This window comes from Cucurbita pepo, chromosome LG16 (genome assembly GCF_002806865.2).
Source record: "Cucurbita pepo subsp. pepo cultivar mu-cu-16 chromosome LG16, ASM280686v2, whole genome shotgun sequence".
In the NCBI taxonomy this organism is placed as follows: domain Eukaryota; kingdom Viridiplantae; phylum Streptophyta; class Magnoliopsida; order Cucurbitales; family Cucurbitaceae; genus Cucurbita; species Cucurbita pepo.
In genome coordinates, this window is record NC_036653.1 from 4,670,974 (window position 1) to 4,695,092 (window position 24,119).

The following is a 24,119-nucleotide window of genomic DNA, read 5'->3' on the forward strand; positions in this document are numbered from 1 at the left end:
GGGGGGGGGGGGGGGGTGTTAATGGATAAGGAAGAGTTGTTACAAAAAGAAAAAGACAGACTTATGACGGACACTCCAGGCCGTGTACAGTACAAGGTCACAAAAAGATCGAAAGAATAGGATTTGGCTGTGTCCTTAAACCAACAGCTTGAGAGAGCCTCGAAAGTACAACCTTCCAACTGATTTGTACCACACTAGAACAAACAAAACTGATTGCAAATGAAGTTCTAAGCTTCGACAGCTAATTGCATCCAATAAACAGGTGTTTACACTTTATCCAGTGTGTTTATACTTTATAGGATCAACGACCAGAGGAAAAATGATATTTTATTGGGGCACAAATCCGTCCCAAATCAGACTGCCAAAGGATTCATCAAGGCGTCTATTATCCCCATGAAGAGCTTACGCAGCAGAATCAACAGAAAATATGCCAGAACTCTATAGTTTCCATAGCAGACTGCCTTTTAGCTGAGTCAATCTAACCCCATCAAGAAGGTAAGTCTGGCCCACTCATACATCTCCCAATCAAAGTGGTTTCTCCTGAGATTAAGATCTCATGCAAAATTACAATTGTTCCACACCTCCATAACTACAGAATTTTTGGCTCTGAAGTCCTAAATATCAAGGCGAAGGAGACCTTTAAAGGATGGACTTCAGCCGAAGAATTATCCCAGAAGTAGACTTGGCAGCAATTACCGAGGTATAATACAAGTTTTTCTTCAAGAAAGTTTTGATTCTAGCATTGCTACAGTTGCTGATGATCATAAATAAATGAATAAATAAAAAAGAATTCAGTAGAAAACAGAAAACTCACCGAACCTCCCAAACCTATCAAGCACGAGATTCCAAATAATATCAAAGAACACCCTACAACTACCTACTTAAGATACCTTCTATTTGATTAGAAATCAAAATATCACTTAGAAAAATAAAAGAATGTACAAGGACATACAAAAAACAAGCCCACAAAAAGTCGCCCCCAACACTAGCTACAAGAACGAACTCTAATCAAAAGAATGAGACTAAGCTGGTAATTAAAAAAAAAGTTTGATTAACAAGCACCTATAAAAGAGAATTAAACCTAACCAACTCTCAAATCTCCTTCAAAGATCTCTCAGCCCATCTTATTGTTCACCTTAAGCCAAATACCCCACAAAATAATGAAAAAGACAAGTCTGCCATAAAACTCTTCCCTTATTGCAAAAAAGATAGTTCAAGAGAGTCTTGATGTAAATCTTCTAACTACTTCTCTGACGACCTTAGTTTGTAGGCTTCAGTGTAATCTCTGTTTTGTTTTGTTCTGTTTTCTGTTTAAACTTCTGTTTTTTATGTTTTTACTGAGGTAAGAGACTTAGTTACCAGTTTACCTAAGGCTGGTTTGTAGCCTTTACATAGAGGACACTAGGTTGTAAGAGGTATTACTTTTCAGAAAAGAAAAAACAAGTTTCTCTCCAATATTTGTCTCAAGAAAATTAGTTTTACACTAATTGGTATCAAAGCCTACGATGAAGGAACTGATGGCTGGTAAAAAAAGAATCCCACAACCTTCGGTGAAGGCACTGCTTTAACCGGCCAAGAGGCACAAAGCCTCTCTCCCACGACAATGTCTGGCTGAATCTTCAACATGGAGGAATTATTGGAAGAAGTAAAGAGAGATTTTTGAGAAATATGCTTACTGTTAAAGGAAGGGAAAACACTTATGATTTCCTGTGGATGGGCAAAAAAAATTGTCCTCCTACCTACGAGTACAAGCTCGGACAAGAAGAACCCATTAGATTCAAAACCACTGTTGTTTACTGTTATGGAAGCCAAAGATTTCAAGCTGAATGAAATATCAGAAATTTGGGCAGTGGTTCAAACTAAATGTGCAGAACCAATAAAAGAAGAAATTCAACCTTGGTTCAGGAGGTTCTGAATTCTTTCCAGAATTACCAACCAAATTCTTTGCCACCATTAAGAAATATTAAACACCAAATGATTTCTTTCCAAGTTCAACTTTACTAAACTTGCCACATTACCGGATGTATAAAAGAACATAAGATTCTATAAGATCAAGATCAACAACTTTTGGATAAGGGGCGCATTAAAATAAGTGTTAGTCCTTGTGCAGTCCCTGCACTCTTAACTCCAAAGAAACATGGAACTTGCCAAATGGGCATAGACAACTGAGCCACTAACAAAATCAAGGTAAAGTATAGATTCCTATCCCTCGCTTGTCCGGTCTAATTGATCAATTGAATGGTGCAGTGATCTTTTCTCCCATGACAGATCACTTGGTTAGAAACAATAAAAAAGAGTCAAACTACCTACATAAGATGCTGAAATCTTATGGGTCTTCTAACTAGATATTGTGGAATTAGGTAGTTATTCCAGAAGATTAATTGAGGTCTCCGTAAGTTGACCTCAAAATTCTTGGATATTAGTTAAAAAATGTCCTCAAATGCAAAAAAGGGTGGAGAAGCAATTCCTACTAGGAGCCAAACTAAATGGAAAATCTTACAAAAACTACCCCAAAATTTTTCAGTAAAAGACATCCATAAAATATAAACCAAAGTCTTTTAACGTTCTCTTACACAAAATGCACCACTAAAAGCATAAAGAAAAAAATTAAGATCCCTAGATAAAATTTGAAGTATGAAATTCTCTTCTAAGAAACCGACCATGAGAAGAAACTAATCTTCTTAGGAAATTTACCCTTCCAGAGATTGGCGGAGAGGACAGAAGAATTAGGCTGAACAAGCAAACAGGCAAAGAAAGGTTTACACGATAAGATACCTGACAGATCAAGCTCAAAGACGAGAGAACTAAATTTAGGGGATACAAAGTCTGAGTAGAAAAACACGCATTAGAGACAGGTAAGGAGATCCCAAATCAGAGAAGGATATCCTTTAAGTTGAAATTGTGGGAGAGGCAGTCTCGTCTCTCATAGAGCAGTAAAGCAGTTACTACCATGCTATGAGCTATGCATACAACTTCAAATAACAAGACAATTCAGCGTTTGGATAGTTTTCATCTCATATAAGGTCACAATTCCTTGCACCCTAATCTCCTTGTTGGGGCTATATTTGTTTCTTTTGTCTATCTTTTTTTTTTTTCTTTCTTTTTTCTCTCTCTCAATGAAAGCATAGTTTGCTAGAAAAGAAATCAAGATTGGATATACCTTGATAGAACTCCAGCTATCCACCTCATGCAAGGCAGAGATCGAACTTGGAGGAAGAATCCATCTTCCACTGATGCATGAATCAGTAAATTATCCTGATGTCAGAATTATGCGGAATATAACTTTAAAAGTAACTCATTAAATAGGAGGTTTCATCATTGAAGTTCATAATAATTTATTGCAACTGAGATAAAAGAACAAATTGAAATTAGTAAAGGGAAGCCATGAGAAGAATGTATCAGGTTATGAATTGGATATTTTAAGTCATCAAGTAAAATTTTAGCAACCTGCTTCCGGGGGTGCTTTGAAGACTTGGTATACGCGAGCTTTCCCAATTCCTTGGCCGGCGTATGTAATTGCGAAATGCCACATAACCTTTTCCATTGCACTTCCAGTCCTTTGGCAAACACCAATAGAAGAAGAAGCCTGACGTTATTCTCAGGAAAAGATGCATAAACAAATTGAACCATCAGAAATTCATGAAGTGGATTGACTAGCATCTGACAAGAATGAACGCAACAATTTAACAAAATTGCTTTCCAAACAGAAACCCTAAAGCGAAAAACGATGAATTTTCCTTCAAAAAATGTCCCAGTCGACCACTTATGATGACTTCACCCTTACCTACCAGTGCTGGAGCCTCTCCTGGACTCTGATTGGACGAACCCTTATAATTTGTCCCTTTGATGGACATAATGAAAATCGTTGGAACCTTGAACTACTAGAAGAAAAAAATGCAGTCATTGACGCTTCAAACATATTGAAGCGTCAATGATTGGAGGAGTTAGATCAAAGGAGTTTTCCGAAGCTCAATTATACATGTCAAAAAGAGTTGCTACATGGCATCTGGTCTCCAATCCTCAATATGGAGGAATTCAACTTAAGCTAAGTGCTGTTTTTTCTGATTCAGGCAACACATTCAAAAGATCTAGGTTACTTGAAATGAAGATTTATCAGATCATCAAGCTAAAATCAGAACCAAGATCAGGATTATCAACTGATGTAGCACTGCTCTCATTCGATCCAAGCGCGACTACCGGGGGAAAAAGGAATCACAAAACCATCATACCAAATCTACTTAAATTATGCTCCGTAACATCCGAGTTCCCCAATTAAACGGAAAAAAAAAAAAAGCCTGACGTTATTCTCAGGAAAAGATGCATAAACAAATTGAACCATCAGAAATTCATGAAGTGGATTGACTAGCATCTGACAAGAATGAACGCAACAATTTAACAAAATTGCTTTCCAAACAGAAACCCTAAAGCGAAAAACGATGAATTTTCCTTCAAAAAATGTCCCAGTCGACCACTTATGATGACTTCACCCTTACCTACCAGTGCTGGAGCCTCTCCTGGACTCTGATTGGACGAACCCTTATAATTTGTCCCTTTGATGGACATAATGAAAATCGTTGGAACCTTGAACTACTAGAAGAAAAAAATGCAGTCATTGACGCTTCAAACATATTGAAGCGTCAATGATTGGAGGAGTTAGATCAAAGGAGTTTTCCGAAGCTCAATTATACATGTCAAAAAGAGTTGCTACATGGCATCTGGTCTCCAATCCTCAATATGGAGGAATTCAACTTAAGCTAAGTGCTGTTTTTTCTGATTCAGGCAACACATTCAAAAGATCTAGGTTACTTGAAATGAAGATTTATCAGATCATCAAGCTAAAATCAGAACCAAGATCAGGATTATCAACTGATGTAGCACTGCTCTCATTCGATCCAAGCGCGACTACCGGGGGAAAAAGGAATCACAAAACCATCATACCAAATCTACTTAAATTATGCTCCGTAACATCCGAGTTCCCCAATTAAACGGAAAAAAAAAAATCACAATTTAACTCAAAACCTTATGAAATAGGGAAAAAAATGCAGAAAAAAATCCAAAAATAAAAAATAAAGCTGCAGAGGAATGCTTACTTTCCGACGAAGAACCGCGGCTTCAGCCTTCCGATGGAGCAAGAGACGACGCATGCCAATATAGTCCGGATCAACACCAATACTTGTAGGTTGGAGCAAGCAGCTGAGAAGTTCCCGATCCATATTCTTCTGCTGTTTCTCCTTCTCCACCTCTCCGACTTCCTTCGTTGAGCTATCATCCTCGGTCCTTTGCTCCGCCATTGTCACGAAGCTTTTCTACGAGTCCGCCATCGAAGATCAATCAGCTTAGTTCGTCAATTCCCCCGATGACCGGACGGCTGATGGGTGGCAGATCCAGACCAGACCCGAATAATACTGAATTATTTATATATGTTGACCGAATCTCATTTGATAGAGTGACCGGAGCTCCGTCGGTTTATTCTGGCAACGGCAACGGCAACAGCAACGGCAACGGCAACGGCAACCGCCACTCATGAAATGAAATCGTCGTCAATGGCGTTATTGGGTCACAGGTTTGACTGTAATAATTTTGTTTCGTTTTTCTATTTTTCTTCTTTTTTCTTTTTTTTTTTTTAACTAACTATTGAAGAACAATAAACTTTGAAGGGGGCGGTGTAAGAATGACAAAAAATAAAAATTAAAAAAAAAATCTAAGGGTGAAAAGTCCAAACTACCCACATTAAAAAAAAAAAAACACGGCAATATATAAGTGATAGTATTGACGTACTATTAATACGAGTGTTGATATATTAGTAATGCTGATATGAACCAAAGTATCTCAATTCTGGAACATGAAATTAAATGAAGATTCTTAGATGGTTACAAATTTTGGGTGGATGATAATTTGTAATTATTATATTTCATTAATTCATCCCTATAACTCGGTTTCACAATTCTATTACTTTAATCTCTCCAGCTCAGTTTCACAATTATGTTGTCTGAACTTATCCTCTTTTCCTAATTGGGTCGAAGCCCTTTATTTTACCTTCCCCACTTAGGAATAGAAGGGAACCCTCTCTTGTGAAAAGAAACCCCATCATCCGGAGGCCACGGTTCTTTCGATAAATCGATGCATGAGTTGAGGCTCTCATGTTCCGCCGACCCTTCGAAAAAGTCAGGTTGTCAAAAGGCTCTCTCTACTGGGAATCATCAAATGAGGAATGGGTCAGATCCAAAAGCATTTGGCTTCATCATACTTAAGGAAGCGAAGCAACCACTTCTCCTTGGCACGCTGGCACCAAGTGCTAAAAGCTTCGAACTATCCTTAACAATGACGCTAGTTAGTGTAACCGTAGGCAACCCAAACCCAACAAGATGATGGTTGCGTAGGAGACCACTTCGATGTTGAGTCGGGTTCCTCAATTTCATTCCTCTCGTGCGAGACTTTTCTTCTTGTTATTCGAGATATTATTTATAATTTCAAAACCTACTACTAAATCTAATGAATTAAAGTAATCGAGACAGCACTTCAAAAAAGAGAAACGAACTCGACGAAGGACTTTATTTACTAAAAAGTTGGCTAATTATGGTCATAAAGTATAAAAATTACCTCTCTTAAAATGCAAGGTCAATAATTTTCATTTTTTAGGCTATATAAAACCATACTTTATAAAGGAGATTTGAAAAATGCAGCAAAAAAAAAAATAATAATAAAATAAAATAAAATATTTGTGCTAAAAAGAGTTTAGGTTTATTAGCAATACACAATCAATTTTGTGTATGAAATAATTCAAATCTTAAATAAATATTATTGCATTGAGATATCAGGTAAAAAAAGGTAATAAGAATCTTACTTTTTCTGGAGTGATACCATATCACATGCACGGATATATTTTACCTTGAAATGTTGATATACTATTGATATAATACGTTATCGATACACAATTGATATATTATTGATACACATATGTAGCTTCCATCTGTACTCAAATTGACAGGTAACACATAATAAACCTCTGGCTTAACAAAAATATAAAAACTAAAATCTACAATAACTACGTGACTGGGCTACTCTAAAATTTGGTATATTAATCACAAGTGATATATAATATCTAAATTACATCACTTACACAATTAAGAAACCAGTCTGGAACTAAGGAAGAGCAAAAAGAACTGGACATGGACCTTCCAAATAGATGCTACTCATCAAACATATCTTTGACACTATTGCCTTACTATGTTAGTAAAACTCGAAACCGAGTCGCTAAAACCGAATCATTCCCTTCCAGAATCAACCATAATCTAAATCTTTTACACCAAGTCACCGAGTAAAACAACACAAGCTTTTCATAGAATATCGAAAAAGACCCGAGGGCCTTGCATACATTATCGTTTAAAATGTGTCCCTGACCTGTAACAATCATCTAATCCGAAAGGGGACTCCAGTATTCTTACCTATCAGTACACCTAGCATGTATCTACGTCAAAATTCTGAAAACTTTATTACAGGGAATCACAATCAACTAAAGAAACAAAAATAGGTAGAAGAAATTTTAAGTAGCAGACAGCACAGTATTTTTCAATGTTTACCTTCCACGAGTACGTCTGAATGACTCTATGAGATAATCGTCTGGCTCCTTAGTTGGAAGGATGCGTCGAGGAGATCGAGAAATGATCCAACCGGATTGTGACTGTCCGATCATCATCGAACTTGAGTGGGAGAACAATGTAAACCAGATGCATCGGCCCCAACAACAGCAAGATCACACACGGTACAGAGTTGCCCTTCCTGACTTGGCACAAACCTGGAGCTACAGTATGGGCACGAGACGTCCTTCTGTCCTCGATAGATTGGCACATAAGTCGCTCCACAGGTCACGAAAGGGTTTCTAAAATCATAGTTCAGTTGATGTGAATCTTTCATATTCCTCTCTGCAGCCTGTATCACTTGCCTGGCTGTCTTTGCTTGGTTCTCAACTGGGGGATTGGTTTCTAGCAGCCTCCGGGCAAAGTTTGCGGCGCTGGCAAGGTTCTTTGCCTTGTAGCAGACTGACATAGCATTTAATAAAGCAAGTCTCAAGTGTGGCATTTGAAGGTTACAGTGAGTAAAATAGGCTGCAAGCTCCATCTGACGGGCGGGATTGTCCTTAAGTTCCCTCCTCTTAAGCTCTATTTGCGAACCCAGAACATACTCTTTGACGATAATAATCAACTCCTTCACCTCATCGACTTCCCTCCTAGACTCGACAACAATCAGAGGAATGGTATGAAGAATGCCGAGAAAGAGACGAAGAGCCTCAGCAAACTTCCCAGATGTTGTGGCTTTATAACCAGCTTTAAGCTTCTCTTCCAACTGAGAGAAACTGAAAATAAGTGCAGGGGATCCTTTTGCATTTGCATTACCAGATTCATTGTATCCTCGTTCTACTGCCAATGTTAGTATGGGAACAGATGAAAGAGCGCGAATGTAGGTTTGACTTCCAGCATGAAGATCCAGAAACATGGTTCGCAAAGGAGCAAAGTTTTTAATTCCTAGTTGCCTGTTAAGCAGCCGCATTGCAGTATCAAAATTACCAGCAGCAACATGTTCTGCAGCGAGGGATGACCGCTGAATCCAAGCCTGGCTGGCAGGCAAGCCAGGTGTTGGGGCCACAAAAACCGAACTACGAGCACTGACTGATACTTTTGGAGTATCAGCTTCAGGTGGGAGCTCCAAATCTTCAAGGTCCCATCCCCCTTCTTCCTCATTTTCTTCTGCACCTTCCCCATCCTCCAAAATTGCTGCCACATCCCCATTCTGTAAGCCATCGACATCAACCACTTCCAGCTCCTCACCCCAATCACCATCTGCAACCTCCTCATCATCATCTGCAGGACCACCACCCACATTATCCAGCCCACCTTCAAATATTCCTTTCATCACTCTCAGAAGTGGCCAGTCACCAGCACATATAACAGGAGTAGGGGGCAATAACAGCGATGCTGCTTTTCCTTCAGGTAAAGATGGAACATTATCTCCCAATTCAGCAGCTAACCTTTCAGCTACATCATGTAGACCATGGGTTGATGCGGTGATATAAGCAAGAGGTAAGTGGCCAACACTCTCCAAGATCTTTACACGCTCCCGGACATCACCGAGATATAGAGCATTATGAAATTGACCCATGACGTCATTCTTAACTTCAGCAATCTTTAACATCTTGGACAGTTTTGCTGTGTTACCAGTTATGAGATAAAGGAATGATAACCTATCAAAATTTTTTGTCTTCTGGTAGGCATATTCCACAATGCCTGCATTGCCTTGGCGAAGAGCCTCCACACCCAGCCTATACCAATGATCTTTCTCATCAATTGCTGTAGCAGATGCAACTGCAATCTGAATGTTTCCACTCTCAAGAGCCAAATTGAACCGGGTTCTCTCGTCCTTCACAAAGTGAAGTGCAACTTCAGGAAACCCCTTTTGTTGCAAATATGCAATCATTGCTTGCCCACAGAGCTGTGAGTTCCTTATCATGCTCATGACATGGTCAAATCTCTTCCTCAACAGAGAGAGTTTGAATATGTATTCCGTTGCATCAATAATGAAACGCTGATTTATCCCATCCCTATCCAAGCAAAAGAGTGTGTTGCCAGAAACCTTTGTAATATATATTGGAACATCAAGGGTTCTGATTATACCACTATCTCCATTGGGAAGGCAGTATTTTATGTGGTTTAAAGTTGTATAAATAAAGACCCCATTATCATCCCATCCTCCGCTCTTTACACGAATTGTCTCGTGAAGAGTGCACTGGTGTACAAGCTTCTTATTTGCAATAATAATTGCGTGTTTACTGAGTAAGGCAACACTTTCCATGTCATTGGACCATATAACATATTTCACGAAAGGGGTTTGCAGATCACCAAGAACAATTCTCTGCTGAAGATCGTATATAACTACTTTGTCCTCTGCCCTACACAATAAGTTACCAGTTCCAGCATAAAAGATTGCATCTGTGGTTATGGGTAGGGGAGTCTTTTTAACAACTTCATTCCTAAGATTTTTTAATAAGACTTGGTTGTTGCTTTTATCAAGCACAGCAAACCTATTCCGAGCCACAAATACTGCTGAGCCTCCAGTTCCTCTCTTGGCATCTTGCACGTTATCACCTCTGCCAAAGCTATCTCTAGGAATGGTGTACAGTTCATAGCACCCCCCATCTAGATCCGAGCAAATAAGAACAGCATTTTCTGTGGGGCTAAAAGAGAGACTCCTAGGGCTCTGATTCAAGCTAGTGGAACCAGGCCTTCGAATTGGGGTTACTTGGGTGTCTTTTTGAGTTGAAAACTCATAGAAGCACAGAAAACGGTCCTTTATATAAAATAGAGAATCACCACTAATAGCAAATGCAGGCCTTTCCCTCTCCAACTTAAAAACAATCATGCCACTGTCATGACCAGCTGCGAGTAGATTCATCTCAGGATGAGCAGCAAGTATCCAGAACCGGTCATGCTCGCGACGGAAAGTCTGAAGTCCAGTCCGCTTCGTTGCATCCCAAATACGAATACTTTTATCCTCTGAATTGGAGACAATAATGTCTTGTTTTGCATGGAACATTACACACGAAACATTATTCATGTGCCCCCTTAGTGTGTCCACTTCCCATGCCTTCGTATCTGAAAAATTAAAATAAGCAATTAACCATAAAAGGCCAAAAACAATTGAAGCAGATATTGCAGTTAAGTTAGCATTTCATTTCCATCTCTCTTTTTCTGAGTGTGTAGGTGTGTTTCGGAGGGAACCTATCAGAAGAAATGAGTAACGTGTTCGCAAACAATTCATAAATTTGAAGTCCTCATATTCATTAAAATATTCAAAGAATATCTAAGCCTTATTCAGCCACTTGGCTGAAAAGAAACTGAAAACTATCATCTCTCCTAATGATTTTATTAAGAAAATTCTATCTGGCAGTAGCTTTAATTAAAGTTTCAACCAACAACCTAACCACATCAATCAACACTAGGGAAGAAAAAGCTGATAGAATATTAACATTTCCAACAAGTCTTGCCAACATGAGATAGGACAATTTAGGGCCCTGCCAAGTGCAACAAGTATTAGCCACAATTATAAACCAATGTAAATAAAGCAAATGATCTTGAATCTTGAATAGTACCATTCATTCGCCACAATTTCACTTGACGATCATCGGCACCAGACACAATTAACGGCAAGGTAGGATGGAAAGCTGCCCAATTAACTCCTCGGTCATGACCTTCCAAAACATATTTAACAACAGCATCAACACCACCAAAGAGATCAGAATTCATCTGACTCAACCGAAGCACATCATCGGCTGGGGATACTGTCTTCTTTCTTAATGCACCAATGTCCCATACACGCACTGTCTGATCAAGAGAAGCTGACACAACAAGATCTTCCTTGGGATGGAACGAAGCACACATAACATAGTGGTTATGGCCAGTCAACACAGAAATGCAAGTGCGTGACTGCCAGTTCCATAAACGAATAGTCTGATCATCACTAGCACTCACAATCCACGGACACTCGTGGTGAAATTGCACAGTACGGATGTAATCAAGATGTCCAAGAAGAGTAAACAGACACTTATGAGTCTTATGGTTCCATACTTTAATCTTGTAATCATCCCCTGAAGAAAGAAGAATATGAAACCATTAACATGCCAAACTCAGAAACTTAAGCACCATTATGTTAATTGATGGATGCAAAGCATTGAGTCCTCTCTCCTAGAAAGGAAAATTTGAATCTGACATAATAAGTTATCCATTTTTTTAAAAAACGAAAGAGAACTGTTGTTGTCATGCCGTCACTCCAATTCATAATTTATATGGCTGAAACTTACTAATTGTTCTCTTCTAATTCATGAGGTATTTCATCCGCCAGGCGGGTGGAGGTGGGGGTGGGGGTAAACTTTCAGAAGCAAGGCAAGGAAACAAAATAGGCATATACACAACAGCACTAACATTCAGTTAGGAGTAGCCTAAAGCAATTTTTTGTAAGAAAAGAGTTATGTAAAGCAAAGTGAAAGATGAATATGGAACCTCCGGAAACAAATAGAGGCTGAGACTTGTGAAAGTGAACGCCGCGAACAGGCCCCTCATGCTCATCAAATCTATCAATAAGTGTGCCCATCCGATAGTCCCATAGCTGGATCACTCCGCTGTGAAGACTTGCAAGGATCCATGGCCTCTTAGTATGGAAACTCAGTCCTTTGACTCTATTACTCTTGGTCTCGAACTTCGTCAACATCTTCAAACGATAAACTCTGCACAGAATCGGATAGCATCAAAACCTAAAATGAATTTCCACGACACCAATTGATCAGATAAGTTCACTTCAGCAATTAACAACGAGCCAATCCATATGGCTTCCAGCTAATGAACCATCCAGAACTGAAATTTCTAGGATTAAGCATTCAAGTAACATTTATACAAGTTCCTCAGTAAACAAACAGAGCCAGATTCCGACCAAAACAAACCTAATCACGTGAATTGGGAATGATCTAGATAGATTCCGACTACAGAATGTAACAACAACGCCTTAAATTTTTACCTCAGATCTGATCAATACGTAAGAAATCGACAAAGGCCCGCGACGGCATCCACGATCAGCAGCAGCAAGAGGTTTATGGATTTGGAGTATTTCTAGAGAGAGAATTGGATAGAGTAGAAATGAAGGGAGATGACGATGAACGAGGGCTTTGCAGTCTTCTCCTGGATCTTGCCTCAGTCGGGTGACAGGCCAGAGTCGTAATTTTCTAAGAACGTAGGGATAAAAGTGTGAAATTTGGTTAGTCAAAAACAACCACCAAATATCTAAAGAACTTGGTTTGATTCAACCTCCATAAATACTTTTTACTTTTTACTTTTTACTTTTTACCGCGGTAGAATCTCTGTTTAAATGGAAAAGAAAGTGAGTAGAGATTTTTTAATTAATAAGTGGTGTCGGGAATTATTTCCGTCCCTATCCCGCCTATATATATATATATATATATATATATATATATATATATATAAACACCTCTTATTGAGACTCGAAGATAAAAATGCTACTAAACTACTCGACAATGGAACTATGACGTAAATGCAGAAAACTATCCGACGTGATTTTTTTCCATGGTCTTCTTAGCTGGCTCCGTTGTCTGTATACGAGCCTCTTGCCTTTACCTAAAAAACCGATAGACATAAGATGAATGTTTAAGAATACTTAATAGGTGACCCCACTGTTGGAGTTGGAAAATACAACCACATGCAATAACGAGCTTTTTTCTGACTAGTGGGATTACTTTTCGTTGTTGTTTCTTGGGCATTACTATATGGATACAATTTGATGCATAGTACTTCTCTGAACGTAGCTCACACACGCGCATGAACTAACTAGGTGAGCTCATCTATGCTCCTAGGCTATGGGCTAGTGAACGCTCACGCTGCAAAAAATTAACATAAAAGAAATGAGTGCATATAATATCATGGTGTACACGTCCGTATCATACTTGAGAATTGTCCATATCTATGTGACATATAACATGTATGAGGTCTCGCATTAAGAATCATTGTCTTAATTGTAACTTAATATAGTATATGTACTATAACTTAATATATTTTATTTTTTAAAGAAATAAATAAGTTTTTGATTTAATTGTAAATACAATGGGCCGGGTTCTAAGAAGACGCCCATTAGGAATTTATGAACATTGGGCCTTGTTCCACGAAAAGCCCAAAAGAATCCGAGAGAGACCAAGCCCTCGATGGGCCGGACCATGCCGACCAGAATCAAGTTACCCAATTAAAAAAAAAAACGTAAATACAAGCTTTTAGAATACCGAATCAAAATCTTACACGTGTCGGCGTTTCATTGGCTTATCGTTTCCCTTTCTTCAAGCAAAACACAGATAAGGCTGGCAGTTATCTTCTACAACGTCAGAAACGAGCCCCAAATCTGCACCGTTTATATTTTGGTGGGCCCACCGCTACTAATAAGGAACGGTCAGGATTAAAAGATTAACACTGGGTTACAAAGAAACTAGCTACACAGTAGTATAACTCTCCTCACGAAGCATCAGCATAAAATGGCCTGCTCTGATACCCATAATCACAGGTCTTCTTCTCCATTTTTTCTCCTTCAATTCTCAGCGGTGAAAATGGTGAAGGGTTTCTCTTTCCTCGTCGTTCTCTCTCTTATAGCCGCCACGGCGATTGGCAGCGAGGTCCTCTCCGGAGAATCGGAGGGAGATTTTATAATCCGTCAGGTTGTCGACGACGGAGGAGTCAACGGAGGAAGTAATGGCGACGATCTGCTACTCGGAGCCGAGCACCACTTTTCGATCTTTAAGCGAAGGTTTGGGAAGTCGTACGCCTCCAACGAGGAGCATGATCACCGGTTCAGGATCTTTAAAGCTAACCTGAGGCGAGCTCGACGCCACCAGGCTCTTGATTCCTCTGCTACTCATGGCGTCACTCAGTTTTCTGATTTGACTCCATCGGAGTTCAGGAGATCGTTTCTAGGGCTTAGAGATCGTCTTCGTCTCCCTGCGGATGCTAACAAGGCCCCTATTCTTCCTACGGATGATCTCCCAACCGATTTCGATTGGAGAGATCACGGCGCTGTCACGGAAGTCAAGAATCAGGTTTGTGTTTTTCTTTTACCATATTTTTCCATCTTCGGCTATTTCGTTTACGTTAGCTATTTTTTAGTCGGTACTCAACTAAGGTTCTGATTTTTGTGATTGTTTTTGTTTTTATTTTCTCAGGGTTCGTGTGGATCGTGCTGGAGTTTCAGTACAACCGGTGCTCTTGAAGGCGCTAACTTCCTTGCTACTGGAAAACTTGTTAGCCTGAGCGAACAACAGCTCGTAGACTGTGATCACGAGGTTTGGTTTTAATTTTCACTTGTCTTCGATATTCTGTTCTTTGGTGAAATTTACAGCTTAACGTGTAGATGAAGACCTAATTACACGTTTGTTAATCATGGTTGCCCTCGATAAGATGCTACAAATTTGTTTATTACTCCTGTTCTATGCTATGAGACAAGTCATAAATCTTTGCGTTCATCAAGTATTGGCTGAAAGTACTTGACAAATAATTAAGTTTTAAAGCATTTCTATACTTTTTCCAGTGTGATCCAGAAGAAAAAGACTCCTGTGATTCTGGCTGCAATGGAGGGCTAATGAACAGTGCATTCGAGTATACACTGAAAGCCGGTGGACTTATGCAAGAGAAAGACTACCCATACACTGGTACAGATCGTGGAACCTGCAAATTTGACAAGAGCAAAATTGCTGCATCAGTGGCCAACTTCAGTGTTGTATCCCTTGATGAAGAACAAATTGCTGCCAATCTCTTGAAGAATGGCCCTCTTGCAGGTAATTTCATTCAACCAAGCTTTTCTTGAATCCTATTACTTTCTCTAATCAATCAGGGTTCCTGACTGCTCAAATTCTCTTAAATGCAGTTGCTATCAACGCCGTATACATGCAGACATATGTAGGAGGCGTTTCTTGCCCATACATTTGCTCAAAGCGCTTGGATCACGGAGTTTTGTTGGTTGGTTATGGGTCTGCTGGCTATGCTCCCATCCGAATGAAAGAGAAGCCTTACTGGATCATTAAGAACTCGTGGGGAGCGAAATGGGGGGAGAATGGATTCTACAAAATCTGCAGAGGTCGCAACGTCTGTGGGGTCGATTCCATGGTATCGACAGTGGCCGCAGTTCATACCGCCGCAAACTAGTTTATGGAGAATTACTCTCACAGCTACAATTCGTGTATATATTACTGCAACATTATCACTGCCATTTCTAGCATTGGTGGGAGGGATGTCTCTCTAAAAGTAGAATTTAAATTCTCTGGTTTATCTAATGCATAGTTATATTTAGTTCTTCAAGCTATTATGGAGAAGGGATTGCTTGTAAGCAAAAAAAACAATCATCTGTCAATGAATTGGGGTTGGTTGGCTCACCTGCTCAACTTGATAGAGATGCCAATGAAAACTTGTCCCAATGTAAATGTCAACAATGATAGCCGAAAGATGCTTTCTTGATGTGTCATCTTTATCTTTTCAGATTCTAAACGTCAACATGATAATGACAATGCTTATTAAAGAAATCCATTTGGAACCATTTTCTGTTAAGGTTTCAATCGTACCGAATCGACTCTCGGTCATCTCTGTTATGGTCCACGTCAATTTAGTACAAGTGTAAAATATCTAAAGATTATAGCTAAGCTTGTCGTTGCCAAGAAATCTTGCTTGTGGGGTATGTCATGATCACTTTGTTGGAAGAATATTTGACTTTAGGTTTTTTGATCTATCAGGTTTAAAGTTATTCAGAAAAGGTCTTTTAAAATTTCAATTTCATTTCTTAGGGTTTAATATTTATATTATTTTTAGGTTAAAATATAAATTTCAACTTTGATGTTTGACAAAAAGTAAATTGTCATATAAAGTAACTAACAATAAAATTGTTAATGTAACAATGAGATTATTAATGTTTCTTTCTCCTCTGTTCTTATATCCTTACAACGATCTTGCTCTTTTTCTTTCTTCCAAATAAAAGTAGAAGTTTCTCATCAAAGTGTTTATATGTTCTAATTTTCAACTCTTAATCAAATAAAAGTCTCTCTTGCTTAAGCAAACCACGAGCAATACTTTTTCTTTCCAGCAAGATATCACTAAAAGATTAACAATCGCCCCAAATCCATGCTTCAGTAACCTCAATGGCCTCACTCAACCCATCTTCTCCACAAAGAAATCGGGTAACTTAGGAAGACTTAGACAAGCAGAGTGGAGATTGTCACTCGTGAACTCGAGAAGGCTTTGTACTTAGAGATTCTCGACAACATTACACAAAGAAGCACTTTGAATAGAAGTTGCAAAGCTATAAAGTTACAAAAATTGTTTTGAGGGAGGAGAATGAGGGTTTAGAGAAAATGGAGGTGGAGAAGTGGAGAAGTGGATATGAAAGGTGCCACAAGTAAAAGCAACAATGGCCTTGATTCAGTCCAAGCTATTTTGGGGACGCGTTTATACAAAAGCAAAGTTGGTCTTGCTTAGGGTAATGGAGAATGTTAAGAATATTATGCAATAAAAGTGTGACAACGATCTTTTCGTAGAAGAACATGCTTAAAGCTGTTCAATATAACACTCTTACTATCATTTTACACCAATCAAATATTCAATACTTCTTAGTACAACAAATGGAGGTTTGAAGTTCTGACTTACACGTTATTTATAGTTGATCTATTTTCACTCCAAAATAAGAATCTTAAAATATAATTTGTAACCCACCAAAGTTACAACGTTAAACCGTCTACCTCTATATTCTTTAGAACACAAACACCCTATGTGGCAAGTATTTAGAGCATTTTTTAGGTTAAAATAAAAACTTAGCCTATGAACTTCCAAACGGGTGGCTATTTGGTTACTTCTAATAAACCTCATGTCTCTCGCATATATTTCAATAGCACACCTAAAATCCATGACTGACAAACATGCTTTAGCATGAACAATATGAACCACAGGACTAGACCCATGGTCCTCATAAGAACAACAATGGACACAATTCAACAACCTATCAAACAGATCTGGTTCCAGTAAGATTGTAAGAAGCACACTTCTCTTCAACCAATGATGATAACCAAAGCTCCAACTCATGCTCAAATGCATGGCTAAAAGTCATAAGAGTTCTAGACGAGAAAAGGATGCAAGAGAACAACTAAGCAAATGGAAGCTCAAAAAAATGTTTATCTTTTACCAAGCAAGAAGCTCTAGCCGCATTATACAACAAAATCAAGGACTATAATCAAAGCTCCCAGCTCATGTTCAAATGCATGGCTAAAAGTCATAAGAGTTCTAGAAGAGAAGAAGATGGATGCAAGAGAACAAATAAGCAAATGGAAGCTCACAAAAATGTTCATCTTTTACCAAGCAAGAAGCTCTCGCCGCATTACACAATGAAAATTGGAGTAAGGGTCCTGCAAGCATTAACATGTAAGATGTCGTGTCATCCCTGTAACAATCAATTCATATAAAGCCCTCTTAAGTAGCAGACAACCGAATTTTTTTTTCAAGGTAGCTTAGCTAGCTGTTTTAATCCATCACTTTCTTTTACCTTCCACAAGTAGAAGTGAATACTCAACAACAAACTCTTGTTGTCAAAAAGATAAGTGAGGTCATCGGAAAAAGATATAATTCCCGGGTCCGATCATCGATTTTGGGTGGGAGAACAAAGTAAACCAGACGCATCAGCTCCAATAACAGCAAGATCACAAACAGTACAAATTTGACCTTCCTGACCTGGCACAAACCTGGAACTACAGTATGGGCAAGCGACATCCTTCTGTCCTCGATAGATTGGCACATAAGTCGCTCCACAGGTCACAAAAGGGTTTCTAAAGTCATAATTCAGTTGGGAGGCATCTGTCATATTCCTCTCTGCAGCCTGTAGCACTTGCCTGGCTGTCTTAGCTTGATTCTCAATTGAGGGGTTAGTCTCAAGAAGTCTGCGAGCGAAGTTCGCAGCACTGGCAAGGTTCTTAGCCTTGTAACAGACAGTCATGGCATTTAATAGAGCAAGCCTCAAATGTGGCAATTGAAGGTTGCAGTGCGTAAAATAGGCTGCAAGCTCCATCTGACGTACTGGATTGTCCTTGAGTTCCCTTCTCTTCAGTTCCATTTGCAAACCCAAAACATACTCTTTAACGATAATGATCAACTCCTTCACCTCATCGACTTCCCTCCTAGACTCGACAACAATCAGAGGGATGGTATGAAGAATAGTAAGAAAAAGACGAAGAGCCTCAGCAAACTTCCCTGATGTTGTGGCCTTGTAACCAGCTTTAAGCTTCTCCTCCAACTGAGTGAAACTGTAAATAAGTGCAGGGGATCCTTTGGTATTCGCATTACTAGATTCACTGAATCCTCGTTCAACTGCTAATGATATTATGGGAGCAGATGATGAGGCACGAAGATAGGTTTGACTCCCAGCATGAAGATCCAGAAATATGGGCTTCAAAGGAGCAAAGTTTTTAATTCCTAGTTGCCTGTTAAGCAACCTCATTGCAGTATCAAAATTACCAGCTGCAGCATGTTCTGCAGCGAGAGACGACCTCTGTATCCAAATCTGGTTGGCAGGCAGGCCAGGAGTTGGGGCCACAAAAACTGAATTGCGAGAACTGACTGATACTTTTGGAGTGTCAGCTTCAGGTGGGAGCTCCAAATCTTCTAGGTCCCATCCCCCTTCTTCCTCATCTTCTTCTGCACGTTCCCCATCCTCCAAAATTGCTGAGACATCCCCATTCTGTAAGCCATCGACATCAACCACTTCCAGCTCCTCACCCCAATCACCATCTGCAACCTCGTAATCATCTTCGTCAGCACGGCCTCCACCCACATTATCCAGCCCACCTTCAAATATTCCTTTCATCACTCTCAGAAGTGGCCAATCACCACTGCACATGACTGGAGTAGGAGGTAAGAGGAGGGATGCAGTCTTGCCTTCTGGTAAAGATGGAATGTCATCTCCCAATTCAGCAGCTAGCCTTTCAGCTACATCATGTAAACCATGGGTTGATGCTGTGATATATGCAAGAGGTAAGTGGCCAACATTCTCCAAGATCTTTATGCGCTCACGAACATCACCAAGATAAAGGGCGTTGTGAAATTGACCCATGACGTCATTCTTAACTTCAGCAATCTTTAACATCTTGGACAGTTTTGCCGTGTTACCAGTTATGAGATAAAGGAACGATAACCTATCAAAATTTTTTGTCTTCTGGTAGGTATATTCCACAATGCCTGCATTGCCTTGGCGAAGAGCCTCCACACCCAGCCTATACCAATGATCTTTCTCATCAATTGCTGTAGCAGATGCAACTGCAATCTGAATGTTTCCACTCTCAAGAGCCAAATTGAACCTGGTTCTCTCGTCCTTCACAAAGTGAAGAGCAACTTCAGGAAACCCCTTTTGTTGCAAATATGCAATCATTGCTTGCCCACAGAGCTGTGAGTTCCTTATCATGCTCAGGACATGGTCAAATCTCTTCTTCAAGAGAGAGAGTTTGAATATGTATTCTGTTGCATCAATACTAAACGATCGAACCGTTCCATCCCTATCCAAGCAAAAAAGAGTACTGCCAGAAACCTTTGTAATATATATTGGAACATCGAGGGTTTTGATTATACCACTATCTCCATTGGGGAGGCAATACTTAATGTGGTTTAGTGTAGTGTAAATAAAAATGCCATTATCATCCCATGCTCCACTCTTTACTCGAATTGTCTCATGAAGTGTGCATTGGTGAACAAGCTTCTTGTTGGCAATAATAATTGCATGTTTGCTAAGCAATGCAACACTCTCCATGTCATTTGACCAAACAACGTACTTAACAAAAGGGGTTTGGAGATCACCAAGAATAATTCTCTGTTGAAGATCATATATAACAACTCTATCCTCTGCTCTACACAATAAATTACCAGTTCCAGCATAAAATATTGCATCTGCAGTAATGGGAATGGGGACCTTCTTAACAACCTCATTCTTAAGATTTTTTAACAAGACTTGGTTGTGACTTTTATCTAGCACAGAAAACCTATTCCGAGCCACGAACACTGCTGATCCTCCAAGTCCTCTCTTTGCATCTTGGAAGCTATCGCTTCTACCAAAGCTATCCTTAGGTATGGTGTAAAATTCATAACATCCCCCATCCAGATCTGAGCAAATAAGAACTGTGTTTTCTGTAGGGCTAAATGAAAGGGTCCTTGGGCTCTGATTCAAGCTAGTCGAACCAGGCCTTCGAATCGGGATGACCTGTGAATCTTTTTTAGAGGAGAACTCATAGCAGCGTAAAAAGCGGTCCTTCACATAAAATAAAGAATCACCACTAATAGCAAAGGCCGGTCTTTCTCTCTCCAGCTTAAAGACAATCATGCCACTGTCATGCCCAGCTGCCAATAGATTCATCTCAGGATGAGCAGCGAGAATCCAGAATCTATCGTGCTCTCGACGAAATGTCTGAAGTCCAGTTCGTTTTGTAGCATCCCAAATACGAATGCTTTTGTCCTCTGAATTGGAAACAATTATATCTTGTTTGGGATGGAACATCACACATGAGACATTATTCATGTGCCCCCTTAGTGTGTCCACTTCCCACGCTTTTGTGTCTGAAATAAAAAATGATCTAGTCAGAAATAGAAGTCACTATTTATACTGTTCTATGCCAGATGTTGCATTAATAAGGCTCACTAGCAAATTTTCTCCATTTCCTTTCTTCTACTTTTCTTTTGTTCATGTCGGAGGAGATAAACCAAGAGGAATATATGATAGAATGAGTCCTGTAAATTCTATGCTAAAAATGGGTACAATTTTTAAAGATTCAATGAAGTACTCGCAAAATAAATTTCGAAGCTTTGCCCAAGCTACTCCCTATGACTTAACAAATAAATTCCAGGCAGGATGTAACCTATATCTTGTTCAACATACACACATGGATGATGGGATTACTCTTCTACAGTCTACAAACTAGTATTATTAATAATAAATCACTATCAGGCAGGATACCTATACAGACTCTCAAATGTAATCAATAAACGCTAAAGATTAAACTCTGTGGAGAAAGCATATGTTTTCAGTTAAGTACCATTCATTCGCCACAATTTCACTTGTCGATCATCAGCTCCAGACACAATCAACGGCAGGGTAGGATGGAATGCTGCCCAATTAACCCCTCGATCATGACCTTCCAAGACATACTTAACAACAGCATCAACTCCACCAAATAGATCAGCATTCATTTGACTCAACCGCAAGACATCATCTGCCGGAGATACAGTCTTCTTCCTCAAAGCACCAATGTCCCAAACACGAACAGTCTGATCTAGGGAAGCGGACACAACAAGATCTTCCTTAGGGTGGAATGAAGCACACATTACATAGTGATTGTGGCCCGTCAACACAGAGATACAAGTACGAGACTGCCAGTTCCATATACGAATAGTCTGATCATCACTAGCACTTACAATCCATGGATACTCATGGTGAAATTGCACAGTACGTATATAATCAAGGTGTCCAAGAAGAGTAAATAAGCATCTATGAGTCTTATAGTTCCACACTTTAATCTTATAATCATCCCCTGAAAAAGAAAAACCATCAATATTTTTACATAACAAATATTATTTATAAAAAGTGATTGCAATTGCGCGATTTAAATAAGTAACCCTATGGTTCAACAATGTAATTGACAGGTGCAAACTATTAAGTTCCTCCTTTTGAATAAAGTAGGCATGCCATACTAAGATTACTATTTTTCAATTCATACAGAAAATAACAACCTTCTGCGATCATTTATGAACCATCATTCTCATTCATAATACATGAAGCTTTGCATCACTGTCTACACACGAAGCAAATGCAAATAAGTAAAGCATTCAATATTTCATCGTATAACCAATCGAGTACAAAGAATACTTGCAAAGAATAGCAGAGAATGGGGCAAATCTTCCAGAATCTAGTTAGAGAAATAAATTTGAGGTCTGATTTCAATTAACTTGGAACAGTCCCAAAAACTTACAACAAATATCTACATCAGAATTCTAATATGTGCATCACTCTTTTTCATAAGAAGCAAAACTTTCATTGAGAAACATGATAGGATATACAAGGGCATGCTAAAGGGCAGACAAGGAAGGAACCAACCAAAAGTAACTATACAAAAGAAAGGATTTCACTCGAAACAGATAAGGCGAACCTCTACATCTGTTTGGGATAATTCCAGAAACCATAAGTATAAATACCAATAATACGTCATGAAATAGCACTCAGCAATTAGTATTCTAAAGCAAAGAAGAGTAAAGACGAAACCTCCGGACACAAAAAGAGGCTGAGACTTGTGAAAGTGAACACCGCGAACAGGCCCCTCATGCTCATCAAATCTATCAATAAGCGTGCCCATCCGGTAATCCCATAACTGGATCACTCCGCTGTGAAGACTTGCAAGGATCCATGGCCTCTTACTGTGGAAACTCAACCCTTTGATTCTATTACTCTTCGTTTCAAACTTCGTCAACATCTTCTTCACCCAAAGGATTCTGCATCAAAACCCAAAATGAATTACCCCCACACCCAAATGCCAAACTCCACCCCCCGATCATACAATTCCACTTACCAAACAAATTCACCACTAAAGAAAACAAATTACCCATCAAACAACACGGCTCACTATTACATTACACGAAATTCAAATATAACCCACAATTCAAATAGAATTAACGCCCATTTCCGAGCCACGAAACAGTACTCGTTTCTAAACCTAACCACACAAATGGGAGCCAGATCTACACAAACTTGCAACAAAAAACAACGTCATTCGCAAGAATTCAACGCAATTATACCTCAGATCCGATCAGAATGCAAGAAATCAACAAAATCCCAGAATTGCATCAACAATCAGCACTCCAGCACAAGAAAAGAAGGCGTAAAAATGAAAAGAAAGGATCAAACGAATTGGGAAATGGAAAGATTGAGAGAGCGTAAGACGATGATTTGTGAATCAGAAAAGAAGAAAAGAAACAAAAATACTGACAATGAAGGAGGCTCGCAGTGTTCCCCCGGATCTGGCCCTCGAGTGTCAACCCTCCTAATATTTTAAGAAAGATGAAACAAAGAAAGAAGAGAGAGATATGTAATTTATTTCTTTAAAATTACAATTAAGAGAGAATTTAAAGCAATTTTACGTACAAATAGAAACTTATATGAAAAATAAAAATATTCACGTTTATTTCTTTCAAAAATATTTTTATTAATACTTTATGATAAAAAATATATATAATTAAAGGTATTTTTAATTTTTTTAAAAGTTTAAATTTTTTTTTACCGTTACTTTATTTTTATCATTATATGTATAAAATGCTAATTTCGCGTTCCAAAAATACCTATGAACTTTAAAAAATAAAATTAATATTTTTAATACCCTTAAAATTAAATATATATATATATATATATATATATCATAAATATTAAAGATATTAATATAACTTTTATAAATTCACGAGTAATTTTTTAAAATAATAATAATAGTAAGAATATTTTTTTGGATGATCTTAAACAAATTGAAAAAA

General features: G+C 38.8%; 4 protein-coding genes across 8 annotated transcripts in view; 1 reads left to right on the top strand and 3 right to left on the bottom strand.

Moving 5' to 3' along the window:
* Positions 1 to 5,604, bottom strand: part of LOC111776759 (WD repeat-containing protein 13) — a 15,169-nt gene extending 9,565 nt beyond the window's left edge. The window contains exons 1-3 of the mRNA XM_023656105.1: positions 5,091 to 5,604; positions 3,448 to 3,557; positions 3,161 to 3,230 (exon numbers count right to left, since the gene is read on the bottom strand). Coding sequence (XP_023511873.1) covers positions 3,161 to 3,230; positions 3,448 to 3,557; positions 5,091 to 5,291 — 381 coding nt within the window. The 5' untranslated portion in view covers positions 5,292 to 5,604. The remainder of the gene's footprint in view (positions 1 to 3,160; positions 3,231 to 3,447; positions 3,558 to 5,090) is intronic.
* Positions 5,605 to 7,319: 1,715 nt separating this feature from the next.
* LOC111776758 (coatomer subunit alpha-1-like) lies at positions 7,320 to 12,792 on the bottom strand. 2 transcript variants are annotated; one of them, XM_023656103.1, is made up of 4 exons: positions 12,562 to 12,792; positions 12,051 to 12,274; positions 11,144 to 11,638; positions 7,320 to 10,646 (listed from the first exon to the last, which is right to left on the bottom strand). In XM_023656103.1, the coding sequence occupies exons 2-4, from the start codon at positions 12,256 to 12,258 to the stop codon at positions 7,693 to 7,695; spliced, it is 3,657 nt and encodes a 1,218-aa protein (XP_023511871.1). In that variant the 5' UTR covers positions 12,259 to 12,274; positions 12,562 to 12,792; the 3' UTR covers positions 7,320 to 7,692. The 2 variants fall into 2 exon arrangements, with proteins under 2 accessions (XP_023511871.1, XP_023511872.1); XM_023656104.1 differs by having other exon boundaries at positions 12,051 to 12,301.
* Positions 12,793 to 14,102: 1,310 nt separating this feature from the next.
* On the top strand, positions 14,103 to 16,053 carry LOC111776760 (cysteine protease RD19A). Its single transcript, XM_023656106.1, has 4 exons — positions 14,103 to 14,635; positions 14,759 to 14,878; positions 15,124 to 15,370; positions 15,460 to 16,053. Exons 1-4 carry the CDS (start codon positions 14,150 to 14,152, stop codon positions 15,735 to 15,737), a joined length of 1,131 nt encoding a protein of 376 aa, XP_023511874.1. The 5' UTR covers positions 14,103 to 14,149; the 3' UTR covers positions 15,738 to 16,053.
* A 1,674-nt stretch (positions 16,054 to 17,727) lies between these two features.
* On the bottom strand, positions 17,728 to 23,691 carry LOC111776757 (coatomer subunit alpha-1-like). 4 transcript variants are annotated; one of them, XR_002812290.1, is made up of 5 exons: positions 23,394 to 23,689; positions 22,864 to 23,090; positions 21,641 to 22,135; positions 18,115 to 21,164; positions 17,728 to 17,977 (listed from the first exon to the last, which is right to left on the bottom strand). XR_002812290.1 is itself a non-coding variant. In XM_023656101.1 (4 exons), the coding sequence occupies exons 2-4, from the start codon at positions 23,069 to 23,071 to the stop codon at positions 18,208 to 18,210; spliced, it is 3,660 nt and encodes a 1,219-aa protein (XP_023511869.1). In that variant the 5' UTR covers positions 23,072 to 23,090; positions 23,585 to 23,691; the 3' UTR covers positions 17,728 to 18,207. The 4 variants fall into 4 exon arrangements, 3 of the variants coding, with proteins under 3 accessions (XP_023511869.1, XP_023511868.1, XP_023511870.1); XM_023656101.1 differs by having other exon boundaries at positions 17,728 to 21,164; positions 23,585 to 23,691; XM_023656100.1 differs by having other exon boundaries at positions 17,728 to 21,164.
* Between the last annotated feature and the right edge of the window lie 428 nt (positions 23,692 to 24,119).

Bases quoted from the DNA above. Each gene is read 5' to 3' on its own strand.
- LOC111776758 (XM_023656103.1), bottom strand. From the start codon at position 12,258: ATGTTGACGAAGTTCGAGACCAAGAGTAATAGAGTCAAAGGACTGAGT. The intron at 11,639-12,050 runs GTTCCATATTCA...TTCTTTCTTCAG, and splicing joins GCCTCTATTTGTTTCCGGAG to GGGATGATTACAAGATTAAA. The intron at 10,647-11,143 runs GTACTATTCAAG...TTAATTTTTCAG, and splicing joins GAAATTGTGGCGAATGAATG to ATACGAAGGCATGGGAAGTG.
- LOC111776760 (XM_023656106.1), top strand. From the start codon at position 14,150: ATGGTGAAGGGTTTCTCTTTCCTCGTCGTTCTCTCTCTTATAGCCGCC. The intron at 14,636-14,758 runs GTTTGTGTTTTT...TTATTTTCTCAG, and splicing joins TCACGGAAGTCAAGAATCAG to GGTTCGTGTGGATCGTGCTG. The intron at 14,879-15,123 runs GTTTGGTTTTAA...TACTTTTTCCAG, and splicing joins TCGTAGACTGTGATCACGAG to TGTGATCCAGAAGAAAAAGA.
- LOC111776757 (XM_023656101.1), bottom strand. From the start codon at position 23,071: ATGTTGACGAAGTTTGAAACGAAGAGTAATAGAATCAAAGGGTTGAGT. The intron at 22,136-22,863 runs GTTTCGTCTTTA...TTTCTTTTTCAG, and splicing joins GCCTCTTTTTGTGTCCGGAG to GGGATGATTATAAGATTAAA. The intron at 21,165-21,640 runs GTACTTAACTGA...TTTTTATTTCAG, and splicing joins GAAATTGTGGCGAATGAATG to ACACAAAAGCGTGGGAAGTG.